Source organism: Onychostruthus taczanowskii, unplaced genomic scaffold (genome assembly GCF_017590055.1).
Source record: "Onychostruthus taczanowskii isolate IOZ18803 unplaced genomic scaffold, ASM1759005v1 scaffold112, whole genome shotgun sequence".
In the NCBI taxonomy this organism is placed as follows: domain Eukaryota; kingdom Metazoa; phylum Chordata; class Aves; order Passeriformes; family Passeridae; genus Onychostruthus; species Onychostruthus taczanowskii.
In genome coordinates this window covers 1,236,065-1,250,567 of record NW_024497852.1, presented here as the reverse complement: position 1 = coordinate 1,250,567, position 14,503 = coordinate 1,236,065, and the positions used below count along the sequence as shown (strand labels likewise).

General features: G+C 51.6%; 1 protein-coding gene across 1 annotated transcript; it reads right to left on the bottom strand.

Moving 5' to 3' along the window:
• Positions 1-873: 873 nt before the first annotated feature.
• UHRF1 (ubiquitin like with PHD and ring finger domains 1) lies at positions 874-13,871 on the bottom strand. Its single transcript, XM_041425339.1, has 17 exons — positions 13,732-13,871; positions 12,785-12,947; positions 10,065-10,328; positions 9,152-9,321; positions 8,541-8,756; positions 7,694-7,800; positions 7,338-7,524; positions 6,515-6,638; positions 6,333-6,440; positions 5,444-5,548; positions 4,853-4,959; positions 4,189-4,351; positions 3,961-4,098; positions 3,487-3,598; positions 3,212-3,369; positions 2,857-2,955; positions 874-2,288 (listed from the first exon to the last, which is right to left on the bottom strand). Exons 1-17 carry the CDS (start codon positions 13,833-13,835, stop codon positions 2,142-2,144), a joined length of 2,472 nt encoding a protein of 823 aa, XP_041281273.1. The 5' UTR covers positions 13,836-13,871; the 3' UTR covers positions 874-2,141.
• Between the last annotated feature and the right edge of the window lie 632 nt (positions 13,872-14,503).

Below are 14,503 nucleotides of genomic sequence, written 5' to 3'. Positions count from 1 at the left end.
GGATTGGGGGGGGACAGAGGGGAATGGGGGGACAGAGGGGATTGGGGGGGACAGCGGGGATTTGGGGACAGCAAGTGTCCAGTTTGCAGAGGAATTGCAATTGCTGCTTACAAAAGCCACCAACAGAACAGTGCACTGGCACCTATGGAGGAAACAGAGTTTGTTTTTCAAGTTCCAAATAACAACAAAAGCAACAAACGAAGGAAGTCATTGCAGTTATTGCAGTTTAAGTGCAGAAACACTTCCTCACTTTCACTCACTCACCCCCAATTCTTCCCCTCACAACACAGAATAAAAGGTGCAAGGGACATTTTCAATGACATCTAAATATCTGACAGTGTTTAAAGTGAACAACGACCTTAAAATAAACTTATTTCAAAGAGGGCAGATGGTGCTAGTGCTGCTTAATTTCACAGATTTTGTTTTTACCACCTTAGTGTTGCTTTATTTCCTTCATCTGCATTTGTGAGAACCTCAGTGGCTGAATTCATTCCTCTGGTTTGTGGAGAAGCTCACTCTTGCTCCTGTAACACCTCAAATATGATGCAGGACTTGGCCTTTGCAAGTTTTGGAGTTCATTCATTAAATGGGCAAACAATTCCCACTGCCAGTGGGAATTTGTGATTCTGGAGCAGTGGAAACCCAGTGCAAGTTAAAAGTTTGGGGAATCCTGAACCTACCACCTGCCCTCACTAGGGCCTAGAAGCAATTCTGGTGAAGAACAGCAAATGAGGGTTCTCCAAATTTGCAGCGAAAAATCACAATGAAAATCACAGCCCTCAGAGAAAGGGACATAAATTCAAATTCCTGCACAAGGAAGTGGGGCTGGAAACCCACTTTGGACCAAAAGAACTGAAGGAGAACAGTCAACAATTAATCTGAAAAGATATTTATTTTGAGAACATCAATTTGCACATTATACAAAAAATTGACAAATTCACCAAAAAACATATAAAATGTTGCGGGGTCTTTTTCCCTAACATATTAACATAATCACTTTCCAAAGGGCAAGAGGTGAGGAAACCAATGTTAGGCACATTTGTTCCAGTCTGTCTGCAGAGAAGTGTGATTAAAAACATCCCTGTCCTGCTGAGGTATCAAACTGCAAACTTTGGTCATGGCAGAGGGAAACCCAGGAGCCTTCTCCAGGCATGGCCAATACAAAAAAACAAGCCAGAATTGGTTATTTTTCATTTCCAGGTAGAAATGTGGTGAAACAAAGTAAAAAAAATTCCCCTATAATACAGCTCTAACTAGGAAACCTGATCCTCTGCAAATCCCCACTAATCACACACAGCTACAGTGATCCACGCTCCCAAAGAACCCGGCTGGCAAGTCCCAACAATTCAGTGCTTAGGAAAAAAAGGAGACCTTGATAGTGATTCAGAGCCCAGTCTTCAGCAAAGGACAAAAGGCACTTAAGAATGGCTTTAGGATATTCCACAATGGCATTTCGGGACAGGGGACAGCGCCCAGCTGAACAAATCCTGCCCTAAGAGAAGTCCAGTGAGGTAGTACTTCATATTGCTCCAACCACTTGGCTCTAAGCAAGCAGCCTTCTGGTTCTGAGATACAAAATTAGCAGGAAATGGCTTTTTGTCAAATGTACAAAACCCAGTTCTTACAAAAAAACAGTAAAAACCCACTCGTGGTACAAAGCCAGGAACCATCTTGTACAAATTGAGTATCAAAATGCTGCCAAGGTGATGCACAAGTCTACCTTGATGGCCAAATCCCCAGACAGTGAAGATTGTTCTAGCAACCAAGCCATTTTTGGAATAAAAAATAAAAACAAAGGGGGCACAGGGGCACTCTGAGAACGTTCCTCATCGTCAGCAGCCTCACGGGAAGCACTTTCAGTCCATTAGAAACAAATAATTCTGTGCTGATGAATGGCAGGTTTGAGGGGATGAAAAAAAACCCAAAAATGCAAAGTTCGACACAGAGAACAAAACCAAAATCCACGAACATAGAAAAGGGTAATCCTTGGAGTGGGATTGGAACAGGTTTGTTTTTTAAAAAACGAGGAAGACTTCAAACCATTTTTGCGGGGGGGTGGGAGGAAACACAGACTAACCTTTTTTTTTTTGTTTTAAATTAAGCCCGGGGAAGGTGTGGGGAGGGAGAAGTGCTGCGGGGGATCACCGGCCGCTGCCGTAGCCGGGGAAGAGCTGGGCCAGGACGCTCTGCAGCGCCTCGTTCACCTCCATGCTGTAGGCGCGGCCCAGCTCGTAGCGGCACGCGGGGCAGCTGAACACCGAGGCCTTGAAGGACCTGTCCAGGCAGTCCTGGGGACAGAAGGCAGCAGGGCTCAGGGACAGGCAGCTGGGCTCCTCTGGCACAGCCCCGAGCTTCAGGGAAGGGACCTGAGAGAACGGGGGCACTGCACTCCCCACCCAGGGCACGGCAGAGACCAGGGAATTCCAGCCTGGCTGGGGATGGGGGGAACTAAAATCCCCCCCAGAGCCACCCCTGCCATGGCAGGGACACCCCCCACTGCCCCAGGCTGCTCCAGCCCTGCCCACTGCCAGGGATCGGGGCAGCCACAGCTGCTCTGGGAATTCCACTCCAGGGCCTCACCACCCTCCCAGGGAACAATTCCTGCCCAGCCCAGCCTAGAAAAGCTAAGCCCAGCCCAGCCCAGCAAAGCCCAGCCCAGCCCAGCAGAGCCCAACCCGGCCCAGCAGAGCCCAGCCCAGCCCAGCCCGGCCCAGCCCACCTTGCAGACGTTGTCAGCAGAGCCCGGCCCAGCCCAGCCCGGCAAAGCCCAGCCCAGCCCAGCAAAGCCCAGCCCAGCCCAGCAGAGCCCAACCCGGCCCAGCAGAGCCCAGCCCAGCCCAGCCCGGCCCAGCCCACCTTGCAGACGTTGTGCTGGCACACGGTGGTGACTGGCCGGAACACGACCTCCTGGCAGCAAATGCACAGAAAGGCCTCCTCCACTTTGTTCAGAAATTTCTGCAAAGAGAACATTTGAATCAACTTCATGCTGAAAGACACACAAATTAACCCAAACCCCCACCATTTAATGCAAGGGATTACTTGGAATACAGGAAGATTCTCAACAAATCTTAATATGCAAAACCTGTCCCATTAAACCTGCTGGGGTGTTTATGCTAAAATAAGATCACTTTAGGTCTGAGGCTGTTCTTTAACTCAGCCAAGGGTTTGTGCCTGGGGACAGCACAACTACAGCAGGAAAAGCCCAACGCACCGGCCCATCTTTGAGAGCCTCCAGGACTTCATTCCACAGTTTTTCGTTGGCTTCATCACTTTTTATAAGAGATTTCTGCTGGGATGTCAGCTTGTATGGCTCAACTTTAGTTTTCTTTGGAGTCCCTGCTGGAGAGGTGACGGGTGTTTCCTCCCCACCTGAAAGAAAACACAAAGATTTTTTTTAAAAACCAAAAAACCACCAGAAAAGAGTAACCAAGTAAAACGCACAAAAACCTCCAAGGCTTTCTATATCCACTTGCCTACTCCACAAACCTGCTGATTTCCTTTTCCTCTTCCCTTTCCCTGGGGTATCAAACTCATCATCTCCATTATTTTCTTTTTCCTTGTCTTTGTTTGCAACAGCTTCCAAATATCCTTCAGGATACTGCAGGGAAACAAAACAAAGAGCACTCAGTGCAGCCACGCTGGTGAGAGCTGCAGACCAAGACAGGTCCAAGAGTGACCTCTGCAGAACTGCTCCAGGGACACCTTTAATCTATTTTAAGCAACAGATCCCTGCTATAGGGAAGTACTTCACAGCCTATAGAAATCCCACATCAGAAATAAAGTGAGTTTTGTCCTTTCAGCCTCTTGATGTATAAAAACAAACAACCCAGCAGACTGGAAGCATTTATGTCCCCCTTAGTCTCAATTTTTAGCTAAGGATCATCTTCAGTAAGAGCACATAACAGAAAAATCCCTGCTCTCCATCAAGCTGAGAGTCCAGGTGATGTCCCAGGGCAGTACCTGCATTGTCAGACCAAGCTTTTTCATCCTGTCCTTTCCCTCTTTGGTCCAAGGAGCAGGCTCTTCATCATCCCTCCTAAGCAGGTAACGCCACACCAGAAACCCAGACTTCCCTGTCTCAGGCCAGTATTTCACAACCTGGAAAAGCCAGAGCAAGCCCATCACACTCTGCAACAACCCCCGGCCATAACCACATGCTGTTTTGGCAGCTCAGCCAGCCCTCCTTACCTTGTAGATGCCGTCGTATCTGTTGCCCTCCAGAGGAGCATACTTGCTGTGCTTGCCTCCCTTGACGTTCCTGACCACCCGCACCGGCTTCCCCGCCCGCCAGTCCTTGGCCTCAGCCCCGTGCTTGTCGTTGATGGGGGCACTGCAGTTCAGAGCCAGGGCTCTGCAGGAGAGGCCAGAGTTCAGGGAGTCTGCCTGAATGCAGCCCTGCCCTGTAACCTGTGTCAACTGACACTCTGCACTCAGGGAGCCTCCTGAGCGGGCACATTTTGCACAGCTGGTTGCTCATGGCATGATCCAGCCCAGAGCACTTCCTCCACTCAAGTCCAGGCTTATCTGTGGTAACAGTCCAGAATTACAAATGGTCTGGCCTGCCAAAGCAACCACTGGCTGCAAAGGAGAACTCCTACACCAATTTGCTGCTCTGCTCCTTAAGCTTCAGCCAGTATTGCAGGTGACACCAACCCCACCCAGAGCTCTGTCCCATTACTGAAAGGAGCATTCCCACTGAGCAACTGACCCGCAGCCCAAACCACAGCCCAGACCCAATTCCAGCCCTTTTCCCAAAGCTTAGCCAGCTCCCCTGGATGCAGACAGCCCCAGCGAGCCTCGTGCTGCCAGCCAGCCAGCTGCTGAGGCTGAAGGGAGCACAGAGGTTGCCAACCTGTTCATGTTGGTGAGTTTCTGATCACAGGACTGCTCCGCCGTGCGCTTGTTCCCGGAGAGGTCCCGGCCCCCGCTCCCTGTGTAGGTGAAGGAATTCCCGTGATCCTGAAATGAGCACGGACGGTTTGCACAGTCACAAAAAGAATTCAACAAAAGCAGGAGAGCCTTTCAATCAGGTAGGTTTAGCAGGGCAGCCTCAAAAAGGAAAGATGCTTCCTGTATTTAAGCCCCCAGACCGGGCCAGTCTCTGGCTGTGTCTCAGGCTGCCAGGACAGGCCAGGTGACAACGTTGTCTTGTCACACCCCTGAGCAGCCCAGGCTGCCACAGGATCTGCTGGAAGTGAACAGCTGGCAGCACAGCCCACGGGACTGCTCCAGCTGTGGGTGTAAGGCAGACCTTGGAAAGTCACAACTCTGGGATCAGAAGCTGGCACAGGAATATTAAACTGGGTTGGGCTGGCACAGATCACTGCAGTTTTTCCTCGCCTCGTTCGCTTCTGAAGGAAAAGGGTGAAGGTGGGCAAGTGTTCGCTGTGGAGTTTTAACAAATTTGTTTGGTTCTGTGCACAAATAATCAGAATCCACTCACGATGTCATCTTCATATCCTCCTGCCAGCACCAAGGAATAGGCCCCATCGTTGCTCCTGCCGTGGATCCCCGCCACGTGGGGCCTGTGCACCCCAGACTCGCTCACCTGCAGGAAAAGCAGCTGTGTGTGGGGGCCCTCAACAGGCCCCACACAGCACTGGGCTTGGAGCTGAACCAACTGTGCTGCTTCACATTTGCTTTCCATGTATCACAGGGGGAAGCTGCTCTCACCAGCACGCTCCAAAAAGCTCCAAGCAGAAGAAAGAAAAATAAAAATGCATCTAAAAAAATAAGGCACTGACTGTATCAATTGAACACGTGGATAAGGTTTGTGTGCAAATCTAATTACTTGGATATTTCTTAATGAAATTGCTTATTAAAAGGCTCCAGGTATTTAAGAATAATACATTATTAAATAATGTATAAAGATTTAAGATATTAAATATTTGTATAAAGTTTTGAAAGAGTTGTAATAGCAACTTCCCTCAGTACCTGAAAGCAAGATCTGGATAGGCCAGTGCTTTTTTCAGCCCCAACTTTCTAACAGCACGAGAAACTTTCTGTTTCATGCACGTGGATATTTGAGACACCCTTGCCAGGGCACACTACACACCTCCAGGACAAACTACTGGGAACAAATCTGCTTGCTTTGGGGTTTTTGAGTTACCAAAAAGAGCACTAAAACAAAATAAACCAGCACTTGATGGGCCCAACAATGCAGCATTAGTTATGGAACACTTGATCCAGACAAAGCCAGAATTCTTTTCCTTCTGCACTTCCATACATGCAGTGACACACACATTTCCACATTAACTGTTTCAGGTTTCTTGTGGAGCTGGATCACTCCCATTTTCCCCCACAGCAGGTCAGGCCAGGACTCAGCTCCATACCTGGACTCTGAACTTCCACATGGTGCCAACAGGGATGCCAGGAATTGGTCCGTAGTGGTTGGAGGGGACAATGGTGCATTCCTTGGTGCGCCCAACACACGCCATGCCCTGGGCAGAGAGCAGGATCAGCCAAGGGCCCAAAGCAGCAAGCACAATTCCAAGTAAAACAGCTTTGGACTGACCTTGCCCCAGTCTCTCCGGGAGGAGGAATTAGCAGATGCCATCTTTTGTTTCTTTTTACTTTCTTTTAATTTCTCTCCTGCTAAAACCACCTCACTTGCATCATTTCGACACTCAGGGCAATACCTAAAGTCAGTGAAAATTAAGTAGAAAAGCCTTCAGTTAGGAGCATTTCCTCCAAACATAGTGAGTTATGTTACAACTTCCCCGTGTGAAACCAGACAGGACATGGACACACTCTCCACACTGGAACTTAACCTACAACAGCTCCTGTCCTGGCACCAGCCACTGCAGATGTGTCAGGAAACAGCTGTGCCATAAAGTCATTTTATACAGTGTTGAAACAGGGCAGAGGGAATAAACCAGTGCATTTCACTAACTCTGTGTCTACTGAAAGATGTATTTCACTATCCACTGCACATATCTCGTGCCTGATCTGGTGATGGGGCTGCCTGCAGTGACCCACATGAACCTCTGCCCAGCTGAAGCCTCCCAACATCAGGTTCTCATTTGGTTCTCCTTGGATCCCAGGCTTGGGCTGGAAGGACCTTAAAGCTCATCTCATTCCATGCCCTGCCATGGCAGGGACACCCTGCTCTATCCCAGGATGCTCCAAGCCCTGGCCTTAGGCAGGTACACAAAAAAGGCATCTAGATCCCAAAACCAGGAAAAGGAGTGTGCAAGCCATGGGCTTAAAACCTACTCCCATTAAAAGCTCAAGAAAAGCTGTGAAGTTTTACAAAAAAAAAAAAAACCCAAAACACACATATCCCTGTTCCTAATTAGATGTACCTGTGGCACCCCACACACCTCCTGAGAACCTACCAGTCCTCATCATCAGGGATTCTGCTGAGGGGAGGGTTGAGGCAGTAGATGTGGAAGGCCATGTCACACTCGTCACACATGAGCTGCTTCTCTGGATCCTGCTTCCCCCCACAGATGTGACAAGCACAGACCCTGCAGCTCTTGTTTGGGTTGTCCTTGCAGGCTTTACACACGGGTCCACTCTGCCCTGTGGGCAAACACAATCCACACTCAGCGAGGGCCAAGATCCACTGGAAATGGTCAAAGGAGGCACAACTGAACGTGTCTGGGACCCTTAAACCTTGGATCCTCACAGAAACAACTGGCAGGACATGACCAGGTAATTCACACATGCAAGAACTCCACACCAGACTCACGTTTTGGGGTTCCAGTACTGATGGGAGAAGCAGTGCCTGGCTCTTCAATTTTATAGATTTCATCCACTAATATAATTGTGCAGTCATTCAAGGAATCACCAGCTTCCCTAGAAGAAGTTGAGGAAAGATCAGAGTTTGGGAGTATCCCAAGCTCGAGTTCACAGCTCTGCATCAGGCTGCTCAGCTATTAAAAATCAAATCATTTTCATGCAATTAGAATTAACCCCATCTTGTCTCAGGGAGAATCCAGGCACTTGCAGCATTTCAATTATCAAGAGTGACCGTTCTCCCTGCCCCCAAATATATTTCAGACTAATGCTTCTCATATTTTATAGTTTAAAAGTCAAAATCACTGCGGTGAGAGGAAAAAGGAGGAATACTTTATCAACTCTGTGAAAATTACCTGAAATTTAAAAAAAATATATCCTTTTCTTCCTGAAGTTGAGAGTCTCCTTCAGCAGAGAACTGGAATAATTTTTCATCACCTTTATAAAGTGAGAGTTCATTCTACATCATTCTATCTCCACAAAATATTACAGTGCAGTTTTTGTAAAGCCATCATGGATAATTAACACATACACAATAATTTGCCTCATGGTGAATATGGGCCTTTGCATCCTTTCAGCATTAAGTGAATCACGGATCAGCATTCCTTAAAGTGTCCAACTCCTCAGTGGAAGTTAATCAGAACTGCAGAATGCTGAGGTTAATCACCCAAAAAGGACAGGCCACTTTTCATCTGTCCCCAGCACTACTGCTGCACCATTTTTTGCCAGCAGAGTCACTCGGACCTCAGGAAGCTGAAGCAGAGCAGGAGAATTGCATTCCTTCCACACGAACAGCTTACCCAAGCAGTATCTTTGCACTGAGCTCCCTGGTCATTTTCGTTTCCCTTTTCTGCAGGATCTCAGCATCGTACCAGAAGCCCCTCTCCTTGGGCTCGTCAGGGTTGTAGTTGACCATCACCACCTGCCCCACCTCCAGCTGGTGCCACTTGAGGATGGTGCGTGCCCGAGCGCGCACGTTCCCCGAGCTCATCTGCACCACGCCGTTCTCGGGGTAGCTTGAAGGGAGGAAGCACACAGAAATCAGACTCAGCACCAGCTCTGGGAGGAACACACAGGCTGATTTTGCTGTGCAACACAAGAACACCATCGAGGATAAAATCTCCTCCCACACACACACAGCCACAACCAGTCTGGCTCTGCTACTATTGCCTCCCTTTGACACTTGGACACCAGCATTTCCTATAAATGCTGGTGTCCATAAAAACATGATTCCAGCCCCCTGGAATTCCAACTGCAAAACAACCTGACAGCTGCCAGGGCCCAATGACATAATTACTGTGTCACTGCCCAGCTCTGTTTTAATTTGTGCAGTATCTACAATAAAATTTCCCATCAACATCGCGACCCGAATGACTTTATTGGCCAAGAAGGGCAACAAAACCAAACTCACTCATCATATTTCACATGATAAATTACATCTTCTTCAGGGACAGCTGTGGGCTGGTCAGGATCTGTGCACCTCTCAGCATCACTGGTGGGTTTTTTCCTGGTTACATTCACAACTGTGGCTTCAAACCACGCTCCCATGTCCGTGTCCCGAGCATCCACCAAGTCATTGATCTGAACAGGGCAAAGAGCACAGCTCACCAAAAGGGATCTGCAAATGAGGCACTCATTCCCAATCTACTTAAAGATTTAACCACCTCAAGAACTGCATAATTATCAAGATATTTAACTGATCACCTTAAAAATTAAGATTTCCTCTGCCCTCCTGGTCCTGTTGTGCAGCCCTACAGTCTGCTTAGGTTGAATTTGTAAGGTTATAAATCCATTCTACACAGCACATGTAAACCCAGCCTTGTTAGCGAGCCCAAACCATTCTTGGTTAGTCTGTAATGAGTTTCAAAGTGTCTTGCTCATAATCTGGCAAAGACTTCACTAGATCTGTAATAAAACCCATTGAAACAAAAGAATAAAATCATTCTGAAGAGCTGCTCAAGATTTTCTTTTGTTCATTCAAGAAAGTTTCAGCTTTGACAAATGTAGTGACTCCAAGCAAAAACACTGGGAAAATTTGTGAAAAAAAAAATCAAACCAGACACTCTGAATACTTTTTTTTTAATTAATGTATTGTAGTTTTAGTTCAAAGAACAAAATGAAAAAATGAAGTCTTTTGACCTACAGCACGTTGCATTGAATTGGTTTGTGGGTTGGTTGGTATTTCTGTCTTTGTTGTTGGAGGGTTTGAGAGGAAGAAAGGAACTGCCCACACAACTGGCGTGTGAAGGATTTTCAGCAACGCTCCAGCACAGAGAACGAGCGCCCTGGGCAGGCGGGTCTGGGGCTCCCAGCTCAGCACCCACCTTGTAGAGGCCGAGGCAGGGGTGGGCCCAGCCGGGCTGAGCTGCCGTGCCGGGCTGGCCCTCCAGCTCCAGGGCAGCCTCCCCGTTGTGGGAGCTCTTGTCGGACTCGCTGGGGCCGGAGCCGCAGCCGGAGTCGCTGTCCGAGAGCTCCGGGTCCTTCTCCTTGCTCCCGGCAGGCAGCAGGGCCGGGCTTTGTCTGACCAGCAGCTGAACAATATCGTTCAGCCCCACGCTGTAGTCGAACAGGGAGTGCCCATCTTCCATCTGCAGGGAAAGCAGCAAGGCAGCCGGTCAGCGGGGCTCACGCCAGCCTCCCATCGCCGCCCAGCCCGCCGACATCCATCCACCACGTGGCTCTGGAACCGTTACCAGCCAGCTCTGGGCCCTGCTCTCTCCCTCCTGCTATCTAAATGCTCTTTTTTCCATCACCCGCAATCAATCTGCAACAGCACGGCCTCCGTGCTGCTCTGGGTTGCTACCCAGCCTCTAGGAGATCTGGAAAAGTTTGCAGCACATTCCCTAGAAACATCAATGAAACAACTACAGACCCCCCACACTGCCGTCAGGATTCAGAGATAATTCCACATTACCTACAAACACAAAGGGAAATTATTTCTTCCTCAATTCATACCCATGCAGATTGTCTTTCTATTCTAATTGTGCGTGATCCAGAATATTGTTACACCATCTCCATTATTCGTAGCATTAAGCAGAAGCCAGAGTTAATCACACATTTTTTCCACTGAAAGTCAAATCAGAAAAGATTCAATTCAACTTGAAACTACTCGATCGCTCTTTAGCGTAGCCAGGCCTGTCCTAATTTCACACTCTCTCTAATTCTAAGAGTTTATCTGGCACGGTTTGTACTCAAACCGAGACCCTGCCCCTGCAGAAGAGAAGTGCAGAGGGAGAAAGAGGCCCCTCAAAAACCTCTCAAGAGCTCTGAGGAGCACAAGCATTTTAGAGTTAACATGCAAGGCTGGAGCCCACGGAGCAGTCAGAAGTTCAGACAAGCTTCCCCACATATTTAAGGTCTGACTAAGAAATTATACAGGAAATGATCATCCCTTTCCAGCCTAAACCACCAGAAAAAAGCAATCCCTGGAGCTTTGTTCTCTATCAGGGGGAAGCAGAGCAAAACCACAAAAATTTACACTTCACAGGAATCACTATGATAATTCAATTCTGATTTATGGCATCCAATGGCTGTGGAACAATCCCTGGAAATCTGACTGCACAGGAAGAGGTCTGAGCTTTTTGCTGGTTTAGAGATGAAAACTCCTCGAGGTGCCTAAGAACACACCAGAAATTGGTTGTTTCTTCTCAGTGTCACAAACATGGGCACAGCAGCAGCAGAGGACACGAGTGACAACAGGTGCAGAGTGGGATGGAGACAGGAAACCACAGGAGCTCAAAGCAGCCAGGAAGAAGAGCCCGGGACTGAGGACAAACCTCCAACAAAGGAGGCAGGTTTGAACCAACAGCTAATTTTCTAACCCACTGAAAAACGTTCACGTGTAAGAAATGGAACGTTTGCAGGGACTCCAAGAGGCAGACAAAGCACAGAGGGAACAAGGCCTGTGAGAGGCTGGGTCACGTTCCTGCCTGAGCCAAGGAGCCCTGGAGCTGCAGGAGGGGGGATCCTTTGTAGGGCATCCTGAAGTCACCACTTCTGAAATCTGTTTAAGCCTGGCTGCCTGCACAGCTCAGGGAAAGGCTGACAGGCGGCACCGGCCCTGAACCAAACCCCTTCATCACTTCATTTACAACACAAGCATCAAGGCATCCAAATCTACACAACCCCACAGAAAAGTGGGTTACAAACAGCCCTTCAGAGATGTTACACCATCCTACAGGCCTCTCTTTAAGCTGGAACTGGTACCTGAGCTTAGACTGAGGCTAGTCCAGGTGTATTTCCATGTTCTACAGCCACACCTGCTAATTACAGACTACAGTCAGCTCAAGACTGCCTAAAACAGAAAGAAGAGCAGCCAGAAAAAATTGTCCATCTGCAGCCAACTCAGCATCCCTGCTTTTCCTGAAATTAATCCTGTGACCAACCAAACACGGATCAGGAGTGTCTCTAGCACGAAGGTTTAGCAGCACAGGACCAGGCAGAATACAACAACTGTATTTTTAAATGGTTTTGACTGACTTCAGTGCTAATTTAGTTACATTACTAACTCGCATGGAATAAAACAGTTGTACGACAGCAATTGCAAACGTATTACTGAGAACATAACACAGCACTCAGCCACTCAAGTGTTCTGTACCTAGCGAGAATTTGATATCAGAGCTGAAGAACTTCACAATCACGAGCTGCTCTTCCCAATTTACAAAGGAAAATGAGATCTTTACGGCTTTCAGAGCGGTGAAACTCGCAAGGCTCAAAAGCATCAAGCACTTTAAAGACCGTAAAACCACTGGCAACTGCCAGACACTTCATAAAGGCGATGTCAAGGCAGAAGAGCAACACGTTAGGTGGAAAGCAGAAAAGAAAGCAAGACTAAAGGCAGCTCTGCAGCTGGCAGCCCCCCCGCAGACCCCGCACGGGAGCCGGGATCACTAGATGGCAGCACAACCCCTCCTTTCCACGCAATTAAAAATGAATAAATTAAAACACGCGTCCTCAGCGGGAGGGGAGCGCGGGGCCGGGCGGGGGTGTCCGGCACCGCGCCGCCGCCGCTCCCAGGCTGTCAGTGCCCGCGCCGCGCCCGTACCTGCTTGCCGCGGTAGAAGAGCCGCTGCCGGTGGGGCTCCACGCCGAACACCTCGTGTATCCGCAGGCGCAGCCCCTCCACCTTGGTGAGCTTGGAGAGGGAGTCCACGCGGTGCGTCTGGCTGCCGTCCATGGTGCGCACCTGGATCCACATGGCGCCGGCGCTGCCCCGGGAATGGGCCCGCGCTCAGGCGGCGGCACCGGCGGGGCGGGCCCGCCGCCCGCGGCCGCGCCGCCCTCCGCCATTGGCCGCCGGCCCGGCCGGCTCGGCCGCTGATTGGCTGCGTGGCGGGGGCGGCCCCGCCCCCCCACGCGGGAGCCTAACGGCTCCGCTCTCGCCGGCCGTATCTCGCGCCACAATTGAAACCCGCCCGCCGCGCCCACGCGCCAAGTCTCGCGCGATCATGCAAATGAGAGAAGGGATAAAGGTGGGGGGGGGGGAAGCGCGTGGTCTTAAAGGGGCCGTCACCCGCGCCCGCCCGGGACAGGACGGGAATCGCGGGGCGTCAGCGACCCCCGCCGCGCCCGGACCCGCCCCAGCCCGCCCGCGTCATCCCCGCGCAGCCCCCGGGGCGATGCCACTCCCCGGGCCCGCAGGGCACCGGTGCCGCCGGCACCGCCCCTGACGGCCACACCCCCCTCCCGCGGGCCCGTTCGGGGGCGGGGGTCGGTCCCGCTGTCGCAGCCCCGAGCGACGCGACCCCTCCGGGGCACCAGACCCAGCTGTCACCGCCCGGGCACCGCCGAGCGCTCCCGCCGCTTCCCGCACCGCCCGGGCAGGGCGGGGAGAGCCCCGCGCCCCTCGCTGTCCTCCCGCTCCCGGTGCCACCGGCCGCTCCCCGGCCCGCGGCGGGATCGCGATGGGGCGGCGGTGCCGGGGCTGGGGGGTCCCGGCGGACTCACCGGTGCGGTGCCGGGGCTGGGGCTGGGGGGTCCCGGCGGACTCACCGGTGCGGTGCCGGGTGCGGTGCTGGAGCCGGTGCCGCGCGCGCTTTCCGCGGGCTTTGGAGTTTGGCGCGGAAAAGCCCCGCGCGCGCCCCGCGCGCGCCCATTGGCCGCCGCTGGCGGGAACGCGCGGGCGGGGCGGGGCCGCCGCCGCCTCCCGGGGCCGGGGGGGGCCCTGGCCGGGAAACGGGACCGGGAAAACACCCCCTGGAACCGGGGGCGACAGCGGGGATCCCCCGCCAGTGACCCGGCCCGGCGCCCCCCGCTCCGCTGCGATGCTGGGGGCAAAACCCCCCGAATGCCCAAGGGCTCCATCAGCCCCGAACCCCCGGGGCCGTGGGCACGGTACCGGGTATTGTCCTAAACCTGGTGAGCCCCCGCGGGAGAGGAGACGCCAATGACCCCCCTATGACAGCCACCCTTCCCCAGGGGTCCTGATCCCCCGGGGGGCTCCAGGAGGGTTCTTGCCCCCCTGGGGGGCTCCAGGCTCTACCCTGATGCGAATAAACCGAATAATCCGAATGATGCGAATAAACCGAATAATCCGAATGACCGAATAAACAAAGCCATCCAAATAAACCAGACAATCCGCAAAAGGGCTCTAACCCCCCAGGCCGTTATCTCCGGGGGGACTCATGGCGCTGTGCAGGGCCCCACTGGTGACAGCGTGGCCTGGGTGACACTGCAGGGCCGCGGCGTGGCCGCGCCAGCCGGCGGAACGAGCGGATCCAGCAGGATGTTTGTCCCCGAAACCACCGATGCCGTGAGGAAACTG

Coding starts and splice junctions, on each gene's coding strand:
- UHRF1 (XM_041425339.1), bottom strand. CDS start 13,835: ATGGGCGCGCGCGGGGCGCGCGCGGGGCTTTTCCGCGCCAAACTCCAA. Junction 10,329..12,784: donor TCTTCTACCGCGGCAAGCAG/GTACGGGCGCGG, acceptor CTTTCCCTGCAG/ATGGAAGATGGGCACTCCCT. Junction 4,099..4,188: donor GATACGACGGCATCTACAAG/GTAAGGAGGGCT, acceptor TGGCTTTTCCAG/GTTGTGAAATACTGGCCTGA.